Genomic DNA, 21,860 nt, shown 5'->3' with positions numbered 1-21,860 from the left:
ACTGCAAATTTGAAGCTGCTGTTGGGGGTCAGGGGGCTCTGGCCTTTGGAGTTGATGAGGGTTTGGATGCCTCTCCACACCTGGAGGGGGTTATTGTCGAAGAGGAGGCCCTCTATCCTCCTCCTGCCTCCCACCTTGGCCTGTTTGATGCCCCTCCTCTGGTTGGCTCTTGCAGTGCTGTACAGAGACCTGTCCCTCAGCCTGAAGGCCGAGTTACAAGTTGTGATCTGAGCCTGGACTTCACTCATCATCCAAGGTTTTCGGTTAGGAAACACTGTCACTGTCACATTTTCTACACAACACTGTATAGAAAGGACAGACTGAGTAAAGGTCTCCAGATCCTGCTGTTCAAAGATGGACCAGTCTGTCAGATCAAAACAGTCCTGTAGTTGAAGGAGAGCATCATCTTGCCATGTTTTAATGACCCAGGTGCTTGGAGTTTCCTGAGGGGAATGTAGGCAGGGATGAGGAGCAGAGAGAGTTGGTCAGATTGTCCCAGGCAGGGAGGGGTGTCGCTATGTAGGCCTGCTTGATGTGGCTGTACACATGTACAGATTTCAAACATGCCTTATTTAAAGTCCACAGCAACAATATGGACGCCCTCTGGGTGCTCTCTCTGCTGTTTGCTGATGGAGGTGATTGCTGTTCCTGACAATAACCTATAGAGTGCCCGGGGGTCTCACAATCTCAGGTTGGACACTGTCAGCCCAGTCTGAAGTAGAGTCCGAGTTCAGACTGAGGCCGATGTCTACTTGTTCCTGATAAATTAAAGTGATCGGTGCGTTGTAGGAAGGCACAACGAAAAGGCATAAAAAACATAAAAAAGTGACCATTAGGAAGGAGAGGTGTGCCACTGCATGCTTCTCAAATCATCTCAAACCCACACAATTCAGTTGCAAATAAAGTCATAACAAATAAAGCCATGACTGTCAACTCTAACTGCCATGCTCTACACACTAATAATGTGTGTGTGTGTGTGTGTGTGTGTGTGTGTGTGTGTGTGTGTGTGTGTGTGTGCGTGTGTGCGAGAGAGAGAGAAATCCTAGTGTCAAAATTGTGGACACAACAGGAAGTTGTCATTGAGTGCAGTTAGCATTTGCTCACCTCTGAACCAGCCAGAATGATTGAATGAAGCTGAATGAATGATCATGTGCCACACTGATTCTAATCAATCAGTTACACATCTGGATTATGGTTATGGTCGGGTCTTTACCTTATAATATAAAGCACCTTGAGGCGACTGTTATTTGATGATTTTTCTGTACATAAATTAAACTGAATTGAAATGAGTTGAATAGATCTCATTCTCATTCATTGAAAGATTCATTGAAACACGTCACCCAGGTATTTCTTCCCACTTATCCGGGCTGGGTGACTGGGGCAGCAGAGAGGTCCAGACTTCTCTCTCCCTAGCTACCTTGTCCAGGTTATTTAGGAGAAGACTACCACATCCCCAGGTCAACTGAGAGATACATTCTCTGCACCATGTCCTGGGTCTGCCACAGGGCCTCCTCCCTGTAGGACATCCCTGGAACCGCCCAGGAGGATCTTATCAGATGTCAGAACCATCTCAACTCGCCCCTTTTGATGTTCAAGAGTAGCAGCTCTGTTCTGAGACCCTCTCAAATGACTGAATGTGCACACATTAATGGAAATACAATATACGCTACTGGTCAAAAGTTTCAGAACAGCCCAGTTTTTCCAGTTATTTATTGCAGGTAAAGTCATTCAAGTCCAATGAGCAGCTTGAAGTGGTACAAAAGGAACTGTCAGAGTTTTAAAACAAAGGTGAGGTTACCCAAAACTGACAAATAATATACATTTCAGAATTATACAAAAGGCCTTTTTCAGGGAACACAACACAGGTTAACACACAGGTGTCCAACTCCAGGCCTGGAGGGCCGGTGTCCTGCAGGTTTTAGATGTGTCCTTGATTCAACACAGCTGATTCAAATGGCTAAACCTCCTCAACATGTCTTGAAGTTCTCCAGAGGCCTGGTAATGAACTAATCATCTGATTCAGGTGTGGTGACCCACGGTGAGATCTAAAACCTGCAGGACACCGGCCCTCGAGGCCTGGAGTTCGACAAACCTGGAAAATCTGTTCTGCAGCAATGGAGGCTGATCAAGCCTTGAAAGCTGGTGCTACTAATTCTTACAGGTGTTTCAACTTTTCTGGATTACTTACCAGAAAAGCAGTGTTGGAGCACACTGTGGTACCATAACCTCGTGAGCATCAGTTGAACAGTATTGTACTGCAGAAAGTAGAGTGTTTGCACAGAAATGGTGTGAAACAGGCAATTAACAATGAAAGGGGGACAGACCATCATAACACTTATAAATGTAGGTCTGTCCTACAAAGAGACAAAGAAAGTCAAGGTGTCAGTGAGCACAGTTTCCTTCACCATCAAAGGCTCCCTGAACCAAAACAGCTACCACAGCATTCTGCAGCACCATGCAGCACCCTCTGGTATGGACCTAGTTGGTCAGGGGTTCATCCTACAGCAGGATAAGGAGCCCAAACAGTCCAAGCTGTGCCAGAACTACCTCAGGAAAAAAGAACAAGATGGTGAGCTTGGAAACATGGAGTGTCCGGCACAGTCTGCAGACTTAAACCCCATCGAGCTGGTTTGGGATGAACTGGACAGAAGAGTGAAAGCAAAGCAGCCTACAAGGTTCACATTTATGGGAACTTCTGCTACAGATATGGGAGAATATTTGATTTTGTATTGTAGAAAGAATGCCACGGCTGTGTTCAGCTGTTATATCTGCCAAAGGAGGCTACTCTGATCAGTCAGAAGTTTAGTCTATAAATTGATTCCACAATTTATTTTTTTCACTCTAATTGCTTATTTGTTCTATGCTTTCATTTCAAAAGGCAATGAGACATTAAACTGCATAATTTTCAATAAAAACTAGAAAAATTGGGGTTTTCTAAAACTTTTGACCGGTAGTGTATAAGGCAGTAAAAGTTTGTACAGTTCTAATTAGCTTGAAAATTGATATTTGGTATGACCACCTTTATTCTTCAACCTCAGCTGAACTCTGTTAGGTGAGCTTTCTTGTAATTTCTTTAAGTAGTCTTCAGGAATAGTTTTCTGGGCTTATTGAAGTTCTTCTTTGAATGTTGGCTGCCTTTTGTTCTCTCTGTCAAGACGATCCCACACTGCTTCAGCAATGTTCATCATATTGTGTACCATGCATTATGAAACATTATTCTTTGAACCATAACATACTAAACCCCTCCTAATTCAACAAAGAGATTTCTCAAGCGATTCAGTATGTGTCTTATTACTCTCACTACCTGGTCGTCGTCTTAGCACGATTGAGGTGGCTGAACAAACACTCAGTGTTTCTGTGCATGCGGTCTATCTTGTATTGCATCAGTCTGGATGCAGTGAAAAGCTGCTATGATGTAACTGACAGTAATAACTCCAGACTGGTAGAGGGAGTGAGTGAAGGAGATGCTAAAAAAGAAAAGAGAAACATGGAGATTGAGGGGTGAGTTATGGAAAGAAAAAGTAACAGTAAGCAACAAAGTAGAACAAAGAAGAAAAATCAATTAAAAAAACTGCAGAAAAAATCCCATGAGGATTGACATAGAATCACTTTTCACTCTAGAGTATATTTTTGTAACCCAAAAAAAGTAAACAGATTTTCCTGTGCTGTTTGCCAGTCCATAAACTTAAACTGATGATGATGTTGATGATTAACAATGGGCAAACACTCATGGAGTTTAATACTCATGGTGTTTACTCAGAGCAGCCCTGTGACACCGGATTGGCTGTGCAGTTTTCTCCAGATTGTCTGGATAGAGAGCCGTTAGCATATCATCCTCCAAACCTTGAGTGCAGATCTGTAGAAGACTGCATTCGGTTCCTAAGAGCTGACAGGGACAGCTACTTCACTGCTTTTCTCTAAAACCATGGGTGGTTTTAGAGAAAAGCAGTGACTTTGGCTCCACTGTCAGAGGCCATAAGAACATGATTTGTAATCTTCGCTGCTGATTCTGTGCTGTGATGAGCTCTGAAACCCGACTTAAACCCTTAAAATAAACAGTTCCTCTACAGAAGATCAGTTAGCGGTTTGACAACTACTCTTTCAAGAATATTTGGGTTAAAAGGAACTTTGTAGCTTGGCGTATAATTAGTTAAGACAGCTGGATCAAGCTGTTTAATTATTCCCACCTTAAAGGCATGTGTTACGTAGCTCAGTAGTGATAGTTTGATTATATTTAAGATTGAAGCATTTATCAATAATAGGTCTTCTTTGAGCAGGCTTCTGAGACTTCGGGTCTAACAGGCATGTTGATGATTTGGAGGAAGTGATTACTGAAATTAACTATAGAGTCTATAGAAATATCAGTAGTATTGGATGTAGCTCTACATAATGTTTGTTTTTTAGTTAATCGTGTTAGAGGGCGGGGTTTAAATGAGGTCTTTGTAAAGAGCCAGTGGACTTACTGCTTCATGTCTCTGTCTTTGGTCAGGTGTACCTACACCAACGGAGGAGGTTTTGCGCCACACTCTGAACATGCTGGTCCGTGAGCGGAAGATCTACCCAACACCTGATGGATATTTTATCGTAACTCCTCAAACCTATTTCATTACTCCAAGCCTAATCCGAACTAGCTCCAAGTGGTATCACTTGGAAGAGCGTTCTGCTGACCGACACCAACATCAGAACCAGCAGCAGCAGCAGCATCAGCAGACACAGTGCACCTCCCCTCTCTCTGGCACCATAACCCCTTCCACCTCCGGGGGTGTGCGAGAACGAACGCACCCAAAGTCCAACCAGAATCACAGCGGGGGAGGTGGGGATTCTTTTTACAACAATAGTTATCGTGGAGACGACCCCCCTAGCCACCACACCACCCTGCAGCGGCGATCCCCCAAAGACCACCGGGAGGCGTACTCAGTACCTCACTCCCCACAAACACCCCCTCAGCAAGCGGGAGGGAACACTGAAAAGAGCCGCAGTTCACTCGGGTTCCCATTCAAAACGGATACACTAAACAAGCACCGAGGTGGGGGCGCAGCAGGAGGAGGGGTAGCAGGAACTGCAGACATAGAGAAACAAGCTGGAGCTAGTGCTACGGGAAGTCGAAAGTTTGGTTTGAAGTTGTTTCGCTTAAGTTTTAAGAAAGATAAGGCCAAGCAGCTTGCAACCTTCTCTGCACAGTTCCCCCCTGAGGAATGGCCACTACGGGATGAGGACGTACCCAGCCAGCTGCCACGCCACGTAGAGATGGAGATCATCCGTAGAATCAATCCTGACCTCACAGTGGAGAATCTTGCTCGACACACAGCAGTCATGAAGCGTCTCGAAGAAGAGCGTGCTCAGAGGAGCAAAGCGTCATCGGCCAATCACAGCTCCAGAAGTAGAAGAAGTGGGGGTAGACACAGAAAGCAGTCTCAGACCAAACTTGGCCGCTCGCATAGTAAGACAAGGACTACTCGCTGTGAGCCAAGTGACAGTTCCCATTTAGAGTTGGCCGAAAGGGACTATAGAGGTTACTCATGCTCACTGGCTCGGTCACCAAGGGAACAGGCAGTGGCCATTGAGCGGCAAAGGGCCCGACTTCACCTGGCACACAGCAACCCTAACATTCTTGACTCCTCACACCTGCCCGTTACTCCAGAGTGGGATGTGTCCGGAGAACTTGCCAAGCGACGCACAGAAATGCCTTTCCCTGAGCCAAGTCACGGGAAATCAGCCCACCATTCTAAGGTCCACCGCTCACACTCCCACACCCAGGAGAGGAAATCCAGAAATGAACGCAGTGACAAGGCCAAGGAACGTTCCCGATCAATGGACAACTCTAAAGGTCCGCTTGGAGCTGGACTGATTGGACCACCTGATTATTATGATGACCGGAGCCGTTACTATACTGATGATGGCACCCTGCGAGCTAATCAGAACTCTTCTCACTACTCTCGTGCCACACCCACTTCAACTAAGGTGCCTGGGGATTCCCTGAGACTGGATGGGAGCAGGAACTTGGAGAAGAGTAAGAGCAGGGATAGCCTTCCAGCATATTCACCAAAACCACTGCCTAATTCTGCCTCTCCTGATGATTACTTCCAATGCCCTGGATCCTCTGAGGCTATTCTCACATCAACAGCTCCTCTGGGAACTCTGGGCAAAAACAGCCATGATGGATTAAAACCAGGTAGTATTGACAGGCAGACTGATAGACAGACATCCCATCCACCAGAAAATAGGGAGGACTTAACAAAGGTGGGACCTAAGGGCAGCAGCTTGCCACCAATACCCCTCTCTATCCCTGACCTCCCTCTTTCTAATGGACGACCTGCCCACAGCACCTCTTCTAGTCAGGAGAAGCGAAAGGAGATCTTTAGTAAAGATACGCTCTTCAAACCTCCGCCTAGCCTACCTTTGCCAGGTTACAGCTCTCTGAGAAAACCCACAGCCCTTGCCTCCTCGAATCTGTCATCATCCTGCGATGCTCTTGATTCCCAAGAAGCCTTCGATGCTCCTAAGCCTTTGTTGGCAACATCATCTGCTCCATCACAAGGGACTGAACCCACATCCAGTGCTGCAGATGCAAACTTTGACTACTACAATGTATCAGATGATGATGAACTTGAAGACGGAGGCGCGAAAAGTCAAGGAGAGGACGAGAAGCCTGGAGGAAGCATTGCTGTCATGGGAGGAGGTGGAGCAGGGACCATGCAATGGCTGCTGGAAAGAGAGAAAGAGAGGGATCTGCAGAGGAGGTTTGAAAGAACGCTTGCCTTCCCAGGTGTTAAAGAGAACCTTCCAGAGCCCAGTCAGAACCAGCAGTCAGCTCATTCTGCTCGACTGGACAGTATGGACTCCAGCTCGGTCACTGTTGACAGTGGATTCAATTCCCCACGGTGAGAATATTTATACTGTACACACTACAGCCATAAACACCAACACTGTACATGGGGGGTGGATGCAGTTCAGAATAATAACACCCCAGATTAAGCCTTTGTTTGTCAATCTATATATTTTATAATTTAGTATCTAAATGAGACATTTTACATTTATCAAGTGTAGACAGTATCAGTGAAATTTAATCTCAAATTACCACGTTCCTGACTTCCCAAATTGGAGGAAAATGGATGGATAGTTTGTAACAACCTTCTTCATGAACCCTGTGCTCCACCTAAGCTGTCAGATGCAGAGATCACACACATGATCCAGGCACATCCCCAAACTGTCCCTAACAGAAAATCTTATTCTTTTATTCTAAACGTGATTATTCCCCTTTAGTTCCCTCTAACTGATCTGAGTTGACCTTGAGACACCTATGTAAAAACTAGAGATGGCACGATACCACTTTTTTATGTCCGATACCGATACCGATATCATAAATTTGGATATCTGCCGATACCGATATGAATCCGATATAGTGTGTTTTTTAATCAATAAAACTGTTTTTAATATCTTGCTGCTTTTTGTATAAGTTCATACTCAAGTTTAAATAAACAACAACACTAAAGCTATTCTGTTATACCTGTATGTAAAAATACACTGCACCCAAAATATTTCATAGTTCAGCAACACTGATCAATCTAATAAACTTAAACCTGCTCCATCCTCCCTATTCTGGTATTTTAAAGAGTACTTAGCAGAAATATTAAGCAACCTAACTAATAGGGTTGCAAACTCCCAGCAAAAGAAAATAGGGAACCACCCCCCACCCTCCACCTCATGATGCTTAATCGACGTAATCAACTTTAATTTGATGCAGTGTGGAAAAAAAATGCACAGAAATAAATTATTTTTCAAGAATAATTAAATAGATTCAACATCTTTCTTCAACAGAATTGCAGACTGCACAGATGGTACCTTCCCAAAGGAAAAAGTACTATAGCTTACTAGGGTATATTAGACTTAACAGTTACTATATACAGTAATGGACTTCTATACATTTTACATCAGATTAAAACTTTGGGTGTAAGATTCAGATAATTATTTATTAAAAGCTCGACATTTTAAATGAGAATAAGAAAGAAAAGTATGTCTTTGTGCCCCTTTTCCCTGTTCATGCCCTATCGGCCCCCTGGCTAAACTTTGCTAGATCCGCCCCTGCACAGTTACCAGCCGTCAGCTAGTAGAAAAGGATCCTGGTGTAGAAAGTAATATTAAATACATTCTAACAACAGCTTATCAAGCTTAAAGGTGCTGCTGTTGTTCAGCCGCTGGTTTCCTCTTTCTGGTGCAAAGTGGGCCAAAAACAAAGAAGAGAGACGGACTCGCGACAGAAAAGCCGATCAGCTGATCATTGATCAGTTTCATGATTGAAGTAGCAGCAGCAGAGAGAGAGAGAGAGAGAGGCAGTCGCTCCATATATCGGTTGTTAAGCTTAACGTGGGAATGCTTTACAAACATTCAGAGATGAACTTACACACTTGCTTTACTTCTCTCTGGGATAACTTCCTCGGAGATGAAATGCTGGTTTGGTAGCGAGGCTACAAATACACACAGCCGCTCTATCAGGTGAGCACACTGCTCCAACGTGCTACGGTTATGAGCGGAGTTACGCCGTGTCGCAAGTTTTGTGAGGTGCTTTTTTGATATTTAATGGATCGGATTACATTTTTTATTTCTCTCCGATATCCGATCCAGTAATTTAGGTCAGTATCGGACCGACACCGATACGTAATATCGGATCGGTCCATCTCTAGTAAAAACTGCTCTTATACTCCGTTTATAAATTGCATTGCTATTAGATCATCTGGAGTGTGACTCCATAGTGTACTGGATACCTGCCGGAGATGGATATTCCTTTTGGTTTGTGTTATGAAGGTCATCCAGTGAAAGTCTGACAAATCAAACTTACAGACCTACTGTATGTTTGACCTGCTGACGTATCTAATAAAGTCAGTATGAAATTAATGTTTGAATATAACAGTGTATAAGACACCTTTAACTCTAGCATTTCGACACAAGGCTGAATGTTGTATATCAGAGATTTCAGAGACTGCATGGTCACGTGTAGTACTGAGCTGTGTGACTGCTCGTGTGCATTATGGACTAATTTCTCACTGTGTTAAACATCCACTATTAATCCACTGGCTCACTTTAAAAACTATCTTGATTGCCTGCATGCATCTTCTATTATGGTTCCCCCGTGGCACTGAAAGAGAAGCTCCTACAAATAAATATGTAATGAGGTCAACTGCAAAAATAGCTACGTCCAAGGGCCAGATTTACTAACACTCTGCACCACAGCAAAACACGCTTTTTACGTTAAAAAGCTGCTGTCAGGATTTCATAAAGTGTGTGTGTGTGTGTGTGTGTGTGTGTGTGTGTGTGTGTGTGTGTGTGTGTGTGTGTGTGTGTGTGTGTGTGTGTGTGTGTGTGTGTGAGGTCAGTGTGTGTGTGGGAGGTCAGCTTGTTTGACTTCTTCCTATCGCTGTGAGAAGACTCAGATACAAATATCAGAACATGTCCTGAACAATGAAAAGAACAACCAGTTCTAAGCAAGGAAATGATCATCATGCAGCATTCTATCACAAGCAAACTTATATCATTAAAAGTTTATACTGACTAAAACATACAATTTTCTATTGACAACGTAAGTCTGGGGCTGATTTAAGCTCAGTGTAACACTGGGTCATTTTCACTGATAAAAGTATTATTGAAACCAAGTAATGCTCAACTTAAATGAATGGTCTAATAGCATTACTGCATGGAGATAGGTACATCATTAAAGTGTTCTTTATCAACAGTGCACACGCACAGACGCACACACAGATGCACAGACGCACACACAGATGCACACACACACACACAGATGCACACACAGACACACAGATGCACACACAGACACACAGATGCACACACAGACGCACACACAGACGCACACACAGATGCACACACAGACACACAGATGCACAGACGCACACACAGATGCACACACAGACACACAGATGCACACACACACACACAGATGCACACACACACACACACACACAGATGCACACACACACACAGATGCACACACACACACACAGATGCACACACAGACACACAGATGCACACACACACACACAGATGCACACACACACGCACAGACGCACACACAGACACACAGATGCACACACAGACGCACACACAGATGCACACACACACACACAGATGCACACACACACAGATGCACACACACACACACAGATGCACACACACACACAGACACACAGATGCACACACAGACGCACACACACACACACAGACGCACACACAGACACACAGATGCACACACAGACGCACACACAGATGCACACACACACACACAGATGCACACACAGACGCACAGACGCACACACAGACGCACACACACACACACAGATGCACACACAGACACACAGACGCACACACAGATGCACACACACACGCACAGACGCACATGATTTTCTTATATTTTCCTTTTTTGTTGATGTGACTGTGTTGGTGTGTGAAATCAATTTCTGAATCATAAAATAATTTGGACTAGAACAACTTCCTGCTGCCTCACACACAATAAAGACATAACTTTGGTCACTCACTCACAGATGGGTTGGGATTGGACAGTAAATGTTTGTGTTGTTCTACACTTTCCAGAGGTCAGCTGTTACACACACATTTCCGATTTTTAAGGTGGAATAGTTTGTAATAGTGCACGTGAGTTTCAGTGCCAAAGACCACACATAGTTATCAACAACTTCTAACAGGCGAGTTCAGTTTTATAGTAAAGTATTGTAACTTTTTCAGCCAAGCCTCATTTTCCTTAATTGCAACAGTACTTTAAACCTGTGCTTACACTGTATTCATTTTGTTAGCACATCAATTACTCCTTTGCTCTCTAATTTTTGACACCCACAAGCTGCCCTTGAAGTAAACTGACTACATATTTGTATATGAACCGGTGCACTGTTAGATCACCAAAAGATTTTTTCACCCTCTTCAGTGTTTTTGCAAATGCAACATCATGCTAATTTAACCGAGAGCTTACAGTCACAAAACTGCCACCTCAGCTCTTTGCTAAACCCTGACAACAGCTTTTTGATACTAAAAGAGGGTTTTATGGTGCATACTGATGATATTCACAATGACAGCTTTGACCACTCAGACTTTGAGTGAAAAAAGGTTAACGTGATAACTAAATTTCACAGAATTTCCCTTAATATCCACCGAGGGTTTGATCCCACAGTTACATTATCACTGCTCTTATAGCGGCAAATCTCCATATTAGTCAAAAACAAACACGATTGACTGTGATATTGTATGAACTGCTTAAAAAGTCATTTGCGGAGGTGTGAAGTACTGAGTACACCTACTTCTGAACTGCACTTAAGTAAAATTTTCTGGTATTTGTACTTTAGCTGAGTATTTATTTTTCTGACAGCGTTTTACATGAACTCCTTACATTTCGATTTAAGAGGGGAGATGTACTTTCCTGTCAATGCACTCCTTCTAACATTAAAAACATTAGAGTCTAAACAGTGACACATGAAAGTCGATCCAAATGATGTATCTGCCACCGTGGGGCTGTTGCACACATAGAGACGAAAGAGACAAAACTATGTCATTTATGCATAATTAATTAAAAGTTAAAAATGGGCCAGTGGTTCATCATTTTGTCTTGTCAACACTAGAATTAGTGCAGATGTCCATAAGCTGTGGTCACGATACTTCAGCATCTAGCTAGCCCTACAGACGAGGAGCGCTCAAAGATGGAGTTATGATTTTTAAGTTGCAGGTAATTTCAAATGCAACATTTCTATGAGATCAACAGATATCAGCAAGCATACAAACTGTGTGCAGCTTGTCGCACACTGTCTGCTAGTAAAAAGTACAGCTGCTAGATTTCCCAGTGAGAGAAAAGAATGAGAGCCAACTCAGAGGTGGAGAAAGATAAGAAAGACAGGACAGGAGACGAAGAATAAACTGAAAATTGAAAGGTCACATGCAAGGCTCATTTGTTAAATCAGATTCTGGATCTGGATGTGAAGTTGCTGTGTTGCACTGGTGCACAGTGGCAGTGGCTACGGTCAGAGTTACATAAATGTAGCAGAGATTAATACAAAGTTTAGCTGAAAATGCTTAGTTTCATTTACTGAATTCCAAAATTTCATTCCAACTTTGTACCATCTAGTATTAAGACAGTACGCCAAGACAGCCCGTGAAACAGCACCTCGGAGCAGCAGCACAGGCCAGCTGACCACAGCCTGTACACCCATAATATTGACTGGAGCAACAGAAATGACTCATTTTCCTGTTTAGGTGTGGAGGCAAAGTCTCCCTCTACAATGTAGGCAACAGACAACAGATTTAAAAAGAAAAGAAATCTTTCTTTTTCTATGCTCATCTTCTACATATGTGATTCAAGCTCAGTACATTCTTACTATGAAATAAAGTTTGTTTTCACTTTCTTTTGATCATAATGACCTCATAGGATGGAATTCAAGACAGAAGGTGATTTATAGGAATTTAATATTTCTTTCATTTCTTAATAACTGTACAACAATTGTCGGCTTCTCACTGAGCTTCTTGTTGATGGTCTTTTGGCCCATCCGTGTGCACCTGGTAGAGTATCAATCACTGTGGACACTAGTGAGCGTAGCATGGTCCCTCATGTTGGGTAAACATATTCATATTTTCTTTAAGTCTTATTTTATTCTTTTTTAAGTAAAATCGCAAACATCTTATAGAAGGAAGCTGAACGAGGATTTAGCCTCCATTAGAAAAAGGAAAACAAACTGCTTCCAGCCTCTGAGGAGGGGGTCACTTTTTTTAAGGCCTTGTGAGCCCATTCAAGTTGAAGGAGCCAACCATGCCATCCTACTTTGGATCACTGTAAACACAAAGGTTTAGTTAGTCTCCTCTGCCCTCTTTCCCATCCCAGCCACCCTGTGGGAGCCTCTCCAGATCATCCTTCAGATCATTCAGATTGCACAACAAAGCTTTACATTTTGATACTTTGTGTTTTATACTGGCATATTTATATTTGAGCTATTTGTATTTTTCACACGGGGCCATGTAGGATTCGATTTTTCCCCTTTAATGATAAAAACCTTTATTTAGAATCTGCATTTTGTGTTAACTTGTTATCTTTGTCTAATGTTTAAATGTCAGTTTAAGAAACATTTAAGAAATATTTAAGTGTGAAAAACATACAAAAAATAGGAAAGAGGCCAATACTTTTGTAAAATTTGGTAAAATAAGCAACTGGAGTTAAAAATGAAATCATAGAATCAGTTTATAGACCAAAAACTTCTGACTGATCAGAGTAGCACCTTTGGCAGATATAACAGCTGAACACAGCCGTGGCTTTCCGTCTACAATAGGAACCAAATATTCTCCCATATCTGTAGCAGAAGTTCCCATAAATGTGAACCTTGTAGGCTGCTTTGCTTTCACTCTTCTGTCCAGATCATCCCAAACCAGCTCGATGGGGTTTAAGTCTGCAGACTGTGCCGGACACTCCATGTTTCCAAGCTCACCATCTTGTTCTTTTTTCCTGAGGTAGTTCTGGCACAGCTTGGACTGTTTGGGCTCCTTATCCTGCTGTAGGATGAACCCCTGACCAACTAGGTGCATGTGGAAGTAACAGCACCTGCTGTCACGGCTTGATCAGCCTCCGTTGCTGCAGAACAGATTTTAAATTGTTAACCCATGTTGTGTTCCCTGAAAAAGGCCTTTTTGTAGAATTCTGAAATGTACATTATTTTTCAGTTTTGGTAACCTTACCTTTGTTTTATTTTTTTTAATTTTTTTTAACCTGTCCCGTTTGGTTCTTTTGCCATCAGAATTATTGTCTAAAGGTGAAGAAAGATGCCCAACGGATTTACTTTACCAAATGGACCATCCCAGCCTTGCCGTAATGGTCCATTTGATTCACCTTTTATTGTTTATTTTATTTTCACTTGCTGAATACGGGACAGACTTAACTGGGGAAAGAAAGGAGAGAAAGAAGAGAGGAAAAAAAAAAAACCTGAGAAGAGGGACGGGGAAAAGGGCAAAAACAAAACCAACAGAATAAGCAGACAAAAAAAAATACATATCGATCACCTGGATCACCTGTTGAGAAAGAAAAAAGAAAGCAAGCAGAAGAAGACAAGAGTAATAAACAAGATCACAATGATATATGGGAATATGACAGTAAATACTAAATATTAAACATTATTGTGCAGCACGTGAGATCGACAGCGCACAGTGTGCTTTGAGGTAGGAGCCAAAAAGGGTGTAGTTTGTGTGTGTGATCACCCGTGTGTGCACCTGTGAGCATGAACGCGCTTGTATTTAAAAGGTTCCTTCATGTAATGATCTGCTAGAGGGTGTGGGGGGGCCACTGCCCCGTCCTCCAGGGCATGAAGCAGGTATGGAGGAGATCCAGGCTCCAGACATCCAGAGGCCCCCAGAACACAAGAGACCAAGGAAGACCAACAGAGGGGCAGCCACGCCTTACCTTTGTTTTAAACATCTGGTAGTTCAACACTTACCTTTGTACCATTTAAAGCTGTTCATTGGACTTGAACTGCAATAAATAGCTAGAAAAACTGGGCTGTTCTAAAACTTGTAACTAGTAATGTATACACACACACACACACACACACACACACACCCCCCCAATGTCAGCTTGAAGCAGCTTCTTTTATGTTTGTGTTATTTCTGATGGTGTCTCTGTCATTCTGCAGAACAAGAGAGAGCTTAGCATCTAACACCTCTTCAATAGTGGAGAGTAACCGACGGCAGAATCTGGCATTGAGCCCAGGCCACCTCAACATCACTACTGGAAATGGTCCTCCGTTCTCCTTCCGTGCCATTCCGGAACCTGCTGGCACCCAACCAGAAAAACTCCAGAAGCCCAGTGCCTGCCTTGCGTCAATCACCAGCGTCTAGGGTCAGAACTAAGGGCTGGGCAGAAAATCCAATCTACATGGACTGTTACAGTGAAAACTGACAGACTGACTGGCAGTGGAGCTGTGACAGGTCCTTTGTGATTATACCTGCTAACACACATATGGATGGACACAGACAGGAAGTTAGATCCCCAGGAAGCAGCTCGTTCACACAGAACTACACACACCAGGATATTGCACACTGTCATTCTCTAGCCTCTAGTTTACACACTACAGCTTTTGTGTTTTTCATAAGTGTGGGTTCAAGTGAGTGAGTAAGTGAGTGACTGAGCGAGTGACTGAATAGGGAATGCTTGGATAATCTGTAATCTCAGGTTATGTTATTTTCACGCCCATTCAGCTGCTTAAGATTACTTAACCCCCTCTTGTGGTGTCAACTGGTATTACACACTGAGAAGCTACAGTTCTCCTGACTTATAAAGGGGTTCCCAGAGTTTCACTAACCAATTCTTACTCATTACTTGTCTCTGTTCGCCCTCAAATAACATTTGCCAATGGCAACACCCTTTAAGGTGCAGTGCCACAGAAAATGGCAATAAAAACCTTTACCATCACTCCAAAACATAACAACACATGTGAAGTGGTTATAAAGGACTGTTGTTTTGTTTTATACGAGAACATTTCTGTAGAATGTATGTAAGCATTTCTTATGTCTATGGTGCCCATCTGAACTCCCTGACACTGTTGGCAGTAGTTAAACATGGACAGCTGTAGGTCCAGAGATGAGATTTATGATTACAGACTGTTTAGACTTTTACCTTTTTCTCTCTCTTTTTGTTACCCTTCATGTCCATTGGGTACAATCCATCCAAAACCTGTGTTATTAGTCCAGTGGATATAAAGTCCCTCGTCCAGTCTCATAGAGGCAAAAAACCCCAATATCAGTGATCAGATTTACATTATAAATCTATGCATTATATACATTAAATACTCTACACTGACAACTACATTTGTGTAGTATAATATGTGTGTAGGTAACATGAAATATTTCTTGGTATCCTGAGTCGCTTTTCTTGTCGAGATTCATTTCATTCAGTTTCTGGACGTATTTATTAGATGATTTTTAGATGCAAGCTGTTGAGGCTCAGAAGGTGTTATTACAGCCTATTTAACTGCTTGTCCATTACATCTCTCCTCCTATAATACAGATATCGTCATTCTAGTCACAGTAACCACCACCAACAATCTGGAGACTAAAAGCAATGCTATGTTGGAAATACTACCTCGACAAGACAACACAATAAAGGAGAAAAACTCTGAACAAGCGAACCAAACAACAAAATTTAGACTCCTTGATGTGAAACAGCTTTATTCAGTGGACATGAGGGGTCAACGTTTACTTGTTTCAATGTTTTCAATGTTTTAACCATCTAAAATAACTGCCCATGTTCCAGAGACAGGAAGTGCATGAGAATTCACGCTATAAATCCTTGTATGAGAACAGCAAAGTCTGTGCTACATGTTAATGTGCCATGTAAAACATTGCAGTTGCACTTGTAGTGACTTAGAGTCCAACACAGAATGCAAGATCTAAGAAACAAAACGTCCAGTCTTATATACACACACAGAGAAAAAGACAGGGATTTGACATTTTTAGTATTTTTGCACAGCTTTTTCGCCAATTTATATTTTTATCAAGTTTATAAATACTTCAGTTTGTCTTCAAACGTCTTGAATCAAAACCTTGAGCTATTCACTCCTGGTGCTAAGATGTATTGTGGTCAGTGAAGGCCATGATAAAGACTATAATTAAAAATAAAGACAATATGGTAAGAATATAGTATCATACGGCTGCTGTACTTGCATATCTCTGGCACTGACCATTCTCCCTTTTACTGGCCAGCAGCACAGAGACTCCACACTGAACAGATGGAGCACCTGACTATGTCACAGTGATATGTGAACTAAAAGCTACATTTGAAAATTGTTATGAATCATGCTTGAAATTGGGTTGAAAAAAACCTCGCTAGTGTTTTAGAGCAGTGATTTTCTCTTATCCGTTTGACTGTTTCCGTTGTTGCCATCCGGTAAGTTTCTCTCTACTTATACCAACTACCTCCATAGAAGCGAAAAGACAGTCTAAACTATCACTGTCATTAGCCTCTAGCCTGTGAATGTCTTACAAACACATGTATTCAGTGCTCTCCAAGAGCAGGTTAACGGTACAGTGATATTTCAACCTACCGTCTGTGTATATACGCCATATTCAACTTACACATAAATCGTGTGGAGTAAAAGCTGAAGCCGGGCGCTGCTTGTGTTGGATTCCAGTTGACTTTTAGAGGGCACCATAAATATACTATCACACTACATATCAAAGTGTTGAAGTCACTGTTTTTTTCCTTTACATGTTACAACAGTAACAGACTCCATCCAGTTCTGACTTTCAGAGAAGTTCTCATTAAAAGACAATTTCACATCTACATTTCACTTGTTGTCTAACTGACATAATTGTTGGTCTTTGCATTTTTTCCCTGTAATGTTCTACATTGGGTCCCCCTGCAGTTCTTGGGTTGTATCCCTCAGGGATGTTCTGTTCTCTGGAACAGAGTGTTCAATGTTAAGTATTCTAGAGTCGTAGCCCTTAGTCAATCAAGGTTTCTACCACTTTTACCAGTTTTAGTCACCTTTTATCAGAATTCAACAAATCTGCGAACATCCTTTATCTATCTTTAATAAGGTTCTTGTCTCTGCTCTTTCCCTAGAGTAGGTAGTTTTTCTTACTACCTTTACACTAGGATTTTAGTCCCAATTATACTTTTACACATAGGTTGTTTGTGCCATTTGTACCCACGTTGTAAACCTTCTCCTCTATCCTGACTATAGAAAGACGAGAATAAGTCCTGATATCACTGCTCCACCTACACTGCTGGGAGTGAGTCATGTCCCTGCAGATACAGGATTTTTAGTCTGTATTTTCAAACAAATCTTAGGCTTACTATTACAGCTAGGTTGGAGCCTCAATAGTAGAAATTAATCTCTGCATCTCTTTTACCATGTTTGAAGGTTTTTAGCTCTTGTTCCACAGCAGCGGGGTTCTTCTTTGTTCCACCAGTGAAACAGGGCTTTGTGTCTGCCTGCTGGAACATGTGTTACGTCTCTCATCTCTAATGTTTGCACTGCTCCCTACCCCGAGCCTCCACATTGTCGCCTGGCCCAGTGGCCTTACATCAACCCTTTGTCTTCTCCAGCACAATCCCATAACAGTATATCCTTTTCTACAGTGACAGTCCATGAAATGTCTTCCCTTAACATTAGCGGTTGTTTTTAAGACTGGAGATTCTCAACAATAACAATGTTTCTAATGGTGACAATATGTCATACCTGTAAATTATGTTCATCTGTTATAACTAGTCAAAACGATTTAAATAATAAAAAGGAGGGATTTTTTAAAAATGTCTATAATATCCAAAAGTCCCTTTGATGTGTTGTACTGGTGTTACTGTTGTTGTAGTGTATGTAATGCCTAATGGGGATTGTGTTACTTTTTATGATAATAAAATAACAATGTTTGGTTACATCGCTGTCTTTTCATTCCATTATTACAGCCTTGCTTAAAGCGATACTGCCAGACCTGCAGATAAGAAGGGGTCATGCAGATAAAATGGAAACGGATGCATGTATGTGTGTAATCTGCCACTTGAATGATTTTATTATTTGATTTTAAAACACCATTTCTTTTGATATTCAATGTGGATAAAACAAATACGTGTCATTAGTCTGCATCATATCTTTGAGTTCAGCATAGTCCCATGAATATGTTGTCGTTTTGCCTCAGTACACCACCAAACACCAATATGTAACTGAAGCTTTAATTCAAAGGGTTCAACAAAAGAATTGCAGTATTGCATATTCAGTGATTATAGCCATTATTATAGCATCATTGTTTTCATGGTAAATTAGACTTTAGAGCTTTTACTGTCATTGTGCGGTTTCTTGCACAGCAAAATTGGGTAGCTGGACCACAAAGGTGAAAAATTAAGGAAAACTATACAATGAGGACAAAAGCAATATATATGTATACATATATGTGAATAAATTATATACATGGTGTATGTGTAGAAACATTGAAATAGAAACATTGTGGGGCTGTATACAAGGGCACTTGTATAATAAATAAATAAATAAGGGTGGAGGGGCTATGGTCATTTAGGGTGGGGATGGTAATTCCACTAAGAACAAAATATTGCACGAAACAAGTTAAGACTGAGACACTGCACATGGGATGGCAGCAACATAGTTGCTCAATAGCAGCGTCAGAGTGGTTGTTCTCACAGCCCACGGGAAGAAGCTGTTTTTCAGTGTACTGGTTTTGCACCTGATGGATGTGAACCTTTTTCCAGAGGGCAGGAGGTTGAAGAGGTGGTGGTTATTACTTTAAATTACTTTAAATGCCTTGTTTATACTGTAGGGCTAGAATTCTTATAGCCTTTTAGATTTTCAGTTCATTTTCATTTATTCATAATTAAGTGGAGTCACAATATTTTTATATCAGTTGACTTTGCACTTTAGTCTTGGCTTATTTTAATTTATTTGCAAATTATTTATATGTCCCGAGAGTCCATTTTTACATTTTATTTTATTTTTTAGTTTATTGTGTGTTTTTGAGAATCACTTGTAATGCTGGATTCAATAAGTACTTTACAAAAACTTTATTACTATATCTCTTCAAATATACACACAAGTATGCACTACTCTAATAGCAAGATGTACAGTTTTAAAAACTGTATAAAATACAAAGAATGCTAAATGTATATTGATAACGTTGTAATTGTTGCAGCCAAAGCAGTGCTGAGACTTTTACAGAAAAGCAGACAGAGATGGTACCTCTCTATGTGCCCCCTACCCACCCTCCAAAAACACATTTCCACCACCACGATGCACACACAAAAACATCATCAACAACATCACACACACATTGGATCCCATTGAAACATTATTTTGAGCTACCCGTCCTTACTACAGCTAGAAAATCTTACTACTCACTGATTGAAGAACTTAGGAACAACCCTGTTCTTCTCTTCAGCACTGTAGCCAGGCTGACAGAAAGTCAGAGCTCTGTTGAGCAAAACATTCTTTTAAACTTAACTACTGCTGAAAGATGTCCTACCATTAATTAATATATCAAACTTAAATATGATCAACCTATCTCTGTTAATCAGCTGTGTATCACAGGCCTTTAAGCTGGCTGTACCTAAAAAGCCATCACTCAACGTTCCTTTTATCTCAAAAATGTCTCCAGATCTTCACAGAGTAGTTATAAAACTGCTAACTGATGATCTGCAGGTTTATTTGAAGAGTTTCCATCAGGTTTCAGAGCCCATCACAGTAAAGAGAGATTTGGTGAAGGTTACAAATGATCTTCTTATGGCCTCTGTGTCATGGTCCGGCTGAGTGGCTGTTTTTCCATAGAGCTGGAGCTCCCACCTCTGGGTGGAGCTACCTCATTCCTACCATGATCTGCAGCTGCAGCTAATTTGGGCTGCCTGTATACGAGACCAGCGCTCTCAGAGAGTCTTCGCCAGATCTTCTGCTAACCTGCATTAGTGTGAGGCCACCAACACGTGTCATAGTTTTCTGCCTGTGGTTTTCCAGGGATCCTCCAGCTTATCATTTTACACTTGGTAACACTTACCCACTTCTGGATGTTGGTCTTCTCAGTTTGCACAGTCACAGCTCTGTTCATTATCTATTTTACCTGCCTGCCTCCCTGCCACAGGAAGAAGGATTCACGGAAAACATTCCCTCTGCAACACTTCACCGAGTTCTTTTGATTCTGAGTGCCCTTACTACATCTGTGGATGTGGTTGACTTATACTAGATCTCTGTGGGGGCTTTAAACATCGGTGCAGTGCTTCATACAGGTTCCTCACATAGCACGCTGGTGTTCTCTGCTTCTTAGTCTTTGCTATCAGTTGCAACCAGTCTGGGGCTTCTTGGTTGTACTATGTTTTTGCTCTGATTTTGGTAAGCGTTGTGGGGGTGGACGTGTTCTTACAGCACAAGTTACCATACTACCTGGTGTTATCTAGACAAGTGTCCTCACTGTTGTGTATTTTTGGTTTCCTTATCAGGGTGCACTTTTAGGGGTGTGTACGTACACACACACACACACACATACACAGGAAAAACAACCACAAAAAATTGTATTGTATTGTATGTGTAAAAGAGAGAGTGCAGGGATGCACTGCTTACACAGAAAGGTATCCAGATCCAACACTCATTAACATTGAAATCAGGGCAGTGGTAAGCAGCTTCAATGCTACATCTTTTCAGTGGGAAACAAAGTCTGTGCTACCTAAAGCCTCCCCAGTGAGCTTGAGCAGACATTAAAAGCATTGGAGAGACAGAGGTAAGCAACCTTGATGTCTTACTGATGAACAAGCTACATCAGTGCTACTTAATCGCTCTCTGTGTGGACCATGCAGAGGTATAACGAGGTGAAACAGCACCAAACACACATCTCTGCTGCACAGTGGCTCCCACTCCTCACACAGCACATGTATGTTGGCAAAGCCTGTGCCGTCTGGTTAATATAAAATACGCTATCTGTGAAATTATCATATACATATGTACCTTTTGACCGTTTAGTAATACTTGCAGATGTTATATATTTATGAAAAATTATGTTTAACATTTTTCAGAAATTTTTGTAGGGAAAACGTCCATAACAATCAAATCTATGCAAGTTTACAGAAACTATGCTTTTATATAAGAGGAGAATTCTGTAAAATGTATCGGAAAAAATTCAGTTAAATATAGTAAACGATTCAATCACTAGATGGAGAGATAGTGAATACTTTAGCTGTATTTCTTTAAACACATTCCTCTGTGTTGCAGTTTTCTTCCCACATTGTTCTCACACCAAATCAGGTGGCTCGGCAGTGACTGACTTTTTTAGACATAAAAAACAAATCGCTCTCCACTGAAGTGAATGAGAGGCCTAGAGGGAAGTACTGA

At 41.7% G+C, this 21,860-nt stretch overlaps 1 protein-coding gene across 1 annotated transcript in view; it reads left to right on the top strand.

Annotated features, from left to right (window-relative positions):
* The window catches only part of stox2b (storkhead box 2b), a 54,339-nt gene extending 35,921 nt beyond the window's left edge, over positions 1–18,418 (top strand). The window contains exons 3-4 of the mRNA XM_031758932.2: positions 4,490–6,881; positions 14,676–18,418. Of these exons, the coding sequence (XP_031614792.1) occupies positions 4,490–6,881; positions 14,676–14,880 (2,597 nt within the window). The 3' untranslated portion in view covers positions 14,881–18,418. The remainder of the gene's footprint in view (positions 1–4,489; positions 6,882–14,675) is intronic.
* The last annotated feature ends 3,442 nt before the right edge of the window (positions 18,419–21,860 follow it).

Source organism: Oreochromis aureus, linkage group 2 (assembly GCF_013358895.1).
Source record: "Oreochromis aureus strain Israel breed Guangdong linkage group 2, ZZ_aureus, whole genome shotgun sequence".
NCBI classification, from domain to species: Eukaryota; Metazoa; Chordata; class Actinopteri; order Cichliformes; family Cichlidae; genus Oreochromis; species Oreochromis aureus.
Note: the sequence above shows the minus strand (reverse complement) of the source record. Positions and strands in the feature narration are given on the sequence as shown.